The sequence below is a fragment of the Triticum dicoccoides genome, chromosome 4A (assembly GCF_002162155.2).
Source record: "Triticum dicoccoides isolate Atlit2015 ecotype Zavitan chromosome 4A, WEW_v2.0, whole genome shotgun sequence".
NCBI classification, from domain to species: domain Eukaryota; kingdom Viridiplantae; phylum Streptophyta; class Magnoliopsida; order Poales; family Poaceae; genus Triticum; species Triticum dicoccoides.
Window position 1 is genome coordinate 487,732,443 of NC_041386.1, and position 5,496 is coordinate 487,737,938.

The 5,496-nt window shown below is 53.9% G+C and overlaps 1 protein-coding gene across 1 annotated transcript; it reads left to right on the top strand.

Annotated features, from left to right (window-relative positions):
• The first annotated feature begins 2,751 nt into the window (after window positions 1-2,751).
• Window positions 2,752-4,294, top strand: LOC119288998 (ferroptosis suppressor protein 1-like). The gene is made up of 2 exons (XM_037568450.1): window positions 2,752-2,959; window positions 3,046-4,294. The coding sequence occupies exons 1-2, from the start codon at window positions 2,853-2,855 to the stop codon at window positions 4,043-4,045; spliced, it is 1,107 nt and encodes a 368-aa protein (XP_037424347.1). The 5' UTR covers window positions 2,752-2,852; the 3' UTR covers window positions 4,046-4,294.
• The last annotated feature ends 1,202 nt before the right edge of the window (window positions 4,295-5,496 follow it).

A 5,496-nucleotide genomic window follows, 5' to 3' on the forward strand; every position in this document is an offset into this window, starting at 1 on the left:
GGGGGGGGGGGGTTCCGGTAACCCCCCGATACTCCGGTTTTATCCGAAACTTCCTCGGAACACTTCCGGTGTCCGAATATAGCCATCCAATATATCAATCTTTATGTCTCGACCATTTCGAGACTCCTCGTTATGTCCATGATCACATCCGGGACTTCGAACTAACTTTGGTACATCAAAACTAATAAACTCATAATATAACTGTCATCGAAACCTTAAGCGTGCGGACCCTACGGGTTCGAGAACAATGTAGACATGACCGAGACACGTCTCCGGTCAATAACCAATAGCGGAACCTGGATGCTCATATTGGCTCCCACATATTCTATGAAGATCTTTATCGGTCAGACCGCATAACAACATACATTGTTCCCTTTGTCATCGGTATGTTACTTGCCCGAGATTCGATCGTCGGTATCTCAATACCTAGTTCAATCTCGTTACCGGCAAGTCTCTTTACTCGTTTCATAATACATCATCTCGCAACTAACTCATTAGTTGCAATGCTTGCAAGGCTTATGTGATGTGCATTACCGAGAGGGCCCAGAGATACCTCTCCGACAATCGGAGTGACAAATCCTAATCTCGAAATACGCCAACCCAACATGTACCTTTGGAGACACCTGTAGAGCTCCTTTATAATCACCCAGTTACGTTGGTTTGGTAGCACACAAAGTGTTCCTCCGGCAAACGGGAGTTGCATAATCTCATAGTCATAGGAACATGTATAAGTCATGAAGAAAGCAATATCAACATACTAAACGATCGGGTGCTAAGCTAATGGAATGGGTCATGTCAATCACATCATTTGCCTAATGATGTGATCCCGTTAATCAAATAACAACTCTTTGTCTATGGTTAGGAAACATAACCATCTTTGATTAACGAGCTAGTCAAGTAGAGGCATACTAGTGACACTGTGTTTGTCTATGTATTCACACATGTATTATGTTTTCGGTTAATATAATTCTAGCATGAATAATAAACATTTATCATGAAATAAGGAAATAAATAATAACTTTATTATTGCCTCCAGGGCATATTTCCTTCAGCTGGCAGGCCGGCCCACTCGGGTATTGGATCGATCGTGCCCCTGCCGATCCCACTGGATCGAGGCAGGGACGAGCGCGGTCAACGGAGGCGGCTAGATGCGTCGTCTACCTCCTTCGAAAGAAACAGAGGAGAGGCAGAGAGGCATGGCGCGGCGACTTCAGGCGAGGGGACGGCAAGGAGGTGCATGGACGGCGGGATCTGGCGGGTCTGGGTGCGGGGATGGATCTCTCCGGCGAGGTAGGCAAGGGCTCGTCCTCCTCTGTCTGCTCCTGACAGAGGGATGTAGCGCGACGCGGAGGAGACCAGGAAGACGGGGACGAGCGTTGTTCCTGTGCTCGGACTAGTCAAAGACGAGCCCTGAAGGGTGGCGTCCATGCATCGAGGCGGCGTGCTTGGAGCTCGGTAACCTGCGAGGACGGCCATGGCGGGTATTAGAGAGAGAGAGAGGGAGGAGATGACGCCATGGAGAAAGGAAAAAGGAGAGGGGCACGAGGGGCTGGCCTGGCGACAGCTCCGCTGCTGCTGCTGGACGACGAGGAGGAGACAGGAGCAGGGGGGCTCGGTTGCTGTTGCTGCGGTGGCGCTCGACGGATCGGGAGGAGCTGGAGTGGTGGGATTGGTTCGATGGGACAACGAGGAGGATACCAGGGGAGGTTTGAGGTTGGCTGTGGGTGAGATCCCGATGGGGATTTGGGGAATAAGTGCGGCGGCGGCGGCAGGGACAAGTGCCTAGAAGTTAGGATTTGGCTAGTTTAGGTAGGGTTTCATCTACTATAAATAGCAGCTAGGAATTGGATAGGGGCTATAATGTCCCTACGATCGCAATCGGATGGTCGCAAAAAAATAGTTAGGGAGTCCGAATAGAAAAACGGTGATGTTTTGTAGACGTTTGGGGATGATCTGGATCCAACGGTGACGACTGTCAGGGTCGGGTCCGGGACAATTTTCGGACGCGCGCGAGGAGGGCCGCGGGCTGACAAGAGAGTTTAGGTAGGGCCTGACGGTGAGTGGTAGTGAGCCGTGTAGACGGTCTCGAGCTGAGAGAAGAGAAGAGAGGGAGGCCCGGCGACTGTTTCCAGAGACCGAAAAACGTCCGACGTGTGACAGGCTATACTGCTGCTATAGTTTAACGGTTGGGCTATCAAACGAACTCCGAATGCGATGAAACTTGACGGCGGTCTATCTACACTAAAATAAGACCGCACACCAACTTTCAACCCATTCGGAGAACATTTTCCGGCCGTTTAAAAAATAATATTTTGGACATGCCGCGGGCACGTGCAAGTGTGATTGAACTCAGAACGGACAACGGACAGAACTGGGGGAACCCGGACGGATGCAAGTTTTAAAACATGATGATGCAATGCACATGATAACATGATAAGATGCAACACGCAAACAAATGACAAGGCAACAACAGTGAATAACTGGCGGACACCTGGCACATCGGTCTCGGGGCGTCACAGCACCTTAAATCATTGTCGTCTACTTCCAATATGGATATATTGAGTCCGAAGATTTGGCAAACGTCCCGTTATCGCCGGACTTCCAAAATGAGCTATTTTGTGGCTAGGCGGGAAATAGAACTACTCCTATTTTGGGAAATCAAGTTTTTTTTGGCAAACAATTATATCCCTGCAGGTTAGCTAGCTCATTGACAGGTGGGGTCCATATCCTGAGGGGCCCAGCTCGGTTTTGCCACCGGCCGTGTCGACGTCCGACCGGCTTCGATCGACCCTCGCGTGCACAGGCACCTCTCTTGGTGTCCCAACCAGGGCTCGTTCCGTGCACCTGCAGCCATGCTGCGGTGCGACGGCGACCGCGTCGTCATTGTCGGCGGTGGCATCGCCGGCGCCCTCCTCGCCAAGACGCTCCAAAACCACGCCGACGTGGTACTCATCGACCCGTACGCACGCACGCCCGCCATTAATCGCGACATTGGTTGATCGGTTGTTATTGATTTTGTGATACGCCATGGATGGACCCATGCAGGAAGGAGTACTTCGAGATCCCGTGGGCGAACGTGCGCGCCAAGGTGGAGCCGACGGTGGTGGAGCGCACCGTGATCCCGCACGCGGACTACCTCACCGACGCCAAGGTGGTGACGGCCAAGGCGGTCGGCGTCGATGACTCCGTTGTTCTCACCTCCATCGGTCGCACCGTCGGCTACGACTTCCTGGTCATCGCCACGGGCCGCACCTGCACCCGCCCCCAGAGCCGCCCCGAGCGACTCGAGATGTTCCACCGCGACAAGGACCGGATCGCCGCCGCGAGCTCCGTGCTCATCATCGGCGGCGGGCCCATCGGGGTCGAGCTCGCGGCGGAGATCATCATGGACAGCCCCGACAAGCGCGTCACCCTCGTCCACGGCGGGCCTCGGCTGCTCATGGTGATGAGCCCCCGCGCGTCGGCCAAGGCGCTCGAGTGGCTCCGGTCCAAGAACGTCACCGTGCTGCTGGACCAGACCATCGACGTCTATCTCGCCGGCAGCGGCGACGGTCACGAAGGACAGCGCGACTTCACGACGTCCGCCGGGGAGACGGTGTCCGCCGACTGCCACTTCGTGTGCACGGGCCGGCCCGTCGCGTCCGGGTGGCTGAGGGGCACGTTCCTCGGGGAATACATTGGCGCCGACGGCAGGCTGGTGGTGGACGAGCACCTGCGCGTGGGCAGGCTCAAGAACGTGTTCGCCATCGGCGACATCACCGACGTGCCGGAGGCGAAGCAGGGGTACCTGGCGCAGCGGCACGCCATGGTGGTGTCCCGGAACCTGCGTCTGCTGCTCAGGTCTGACGGCCCGGAGCATAAGCTGCACCGATACAAGGCCTCGAAGGCCGCCATCACCGTCACGCTCGGCCGCCGCGACGCGGTGTCGGAGCTGCCGTTCATGTCGCTCATCGGCCACATCCCCGGCGTCGTCAAGCCACGGGACCTCTACGTGTCGCGGACGCGAAGGATGATGGGGATAAAAAGTAAGAACGGGGAATCCTGATCGAGCGGTCCGAATTAATGTGCTGGTGCGGAAACGGTCCAACGGCATCGATTCATCAGGCTCTCGTCAGATCCATCTGATCTCTTGCTCCGTCATAGAAATCTCTGATCCTGTGGAGTGATACATATGTTGTTGATATTGTAAAAGGTGAAGCAAAAAAAAATACCACACCCTCCATCCAAAAGTATAAATTATACTAAAGCTGTGCCAATTAATTTGGATTGAAACAGTACTGGTATAGTTTTATCAGTCCCATGGCTGCAACATAGACATGCTTTGGTAGTGTACACTTGTATCCTACGCAACAAGGTGAAGCAAAAAAGATACGGCTAGGGTTCAGTAGAAAGGCATGTTTCCTCTTTGGCTAGCGACAACAACCCTAGCCGCCGTCAAGAGAGTCAACCTTCCGGCGCCGTTTTCCGGCGGCTCCCCTCCGCTGACGACCTCTTAGTCGTCGACGGTGAGGGGGGTCGCCGGATCCCGTGTGTGCGGATTGTTTTACCTTTAGGTTTTAGAGCCCTAGTAGATTAGGTTTTTGGATCGTCCGACGTCTTGGCTTCGGCGGCGGCGACGGGCCGACGGCGATGTTGAATAAAGAAGGTTCGGATTTTTCTCTGGGGAGGCGATCGTCTCTATGGTCGATGATGGATTTGAGAACCAGTCTGTTCAAGCGGGGATATCGTGGCGGCGACGACATCCTTGTGGTGAACTTGTGTCCTCAGGCTCCGTCGTTTGCGACGGCATTTGCTCCAGCGTCGACATGGAGCTTGAGAGGTAGTTCAAGAGCGGATGCAGATTGTGGTCTGCATGGACGACATCTGAAAGACGGAACGTGTGTTGGGTTCATGATTGATGGTTGTCAGGTATGATTTCCTCCTTCGGTGTCTAGTCGTGGTGGGTGTCAGATCTGGAGTTCGATGGCGTGTCTGGGGTGTTGCCCCGGTCTGATTTGTTCAACGACAATGGCTTCACCTTTTGGTGAGTCACCTTGGAGGTCCGCAAAGCTGCATATTAGCGATGAAGCCGCTCGAGCTCGGGTGAGGAGGTGATCCATCATTTTTTTGTGGCTGCTATGGTGGTGCCGGAGATAGGTGACGGACGTTGGTGTCATGCTCAGAGACGTTCTTTTGTCTTGTTAGTTTTGTCATGTTGATCTTTACATGACTTGTTCTTTATGGTATGAGTGAGACACGTATTACCATGCAAAAAACTAAGACTGGCTATATGTCGAGTGACTAAAAACCCAATTCGGACCAGATGAATTGTTGTGAGCCGTCGAACACAAGATGGATGGCTAGATCGTCCGAGGTTTTGATTGTGCATCTTCTACCTCGAACCGTCGATCTACAACCGTCCTAACTCTATCGCTGCCGCCCAGGGCCAGCACCACTCCCGCGTCAGCCTTGCCGCCCCGCCCTCCGCAATCGCCATCCCTAACCATGAACAAGATT

Coding starts and splice junctions, on each gene's coding strand:
- LOC119288998 (XM_037568450.1), top strand. CDS start 2,853: ATGCTGCGGTGCGACGGCGACCGCGTCGTCATTGTCGGCGGTGGCATC. Junction 2,960..3,045: donor GACGTGGTACTCATCGACCC/GTACGCACGCAC, acceptor GGACCCATGCAG/GAAGGAGTACTTCGAGATCC.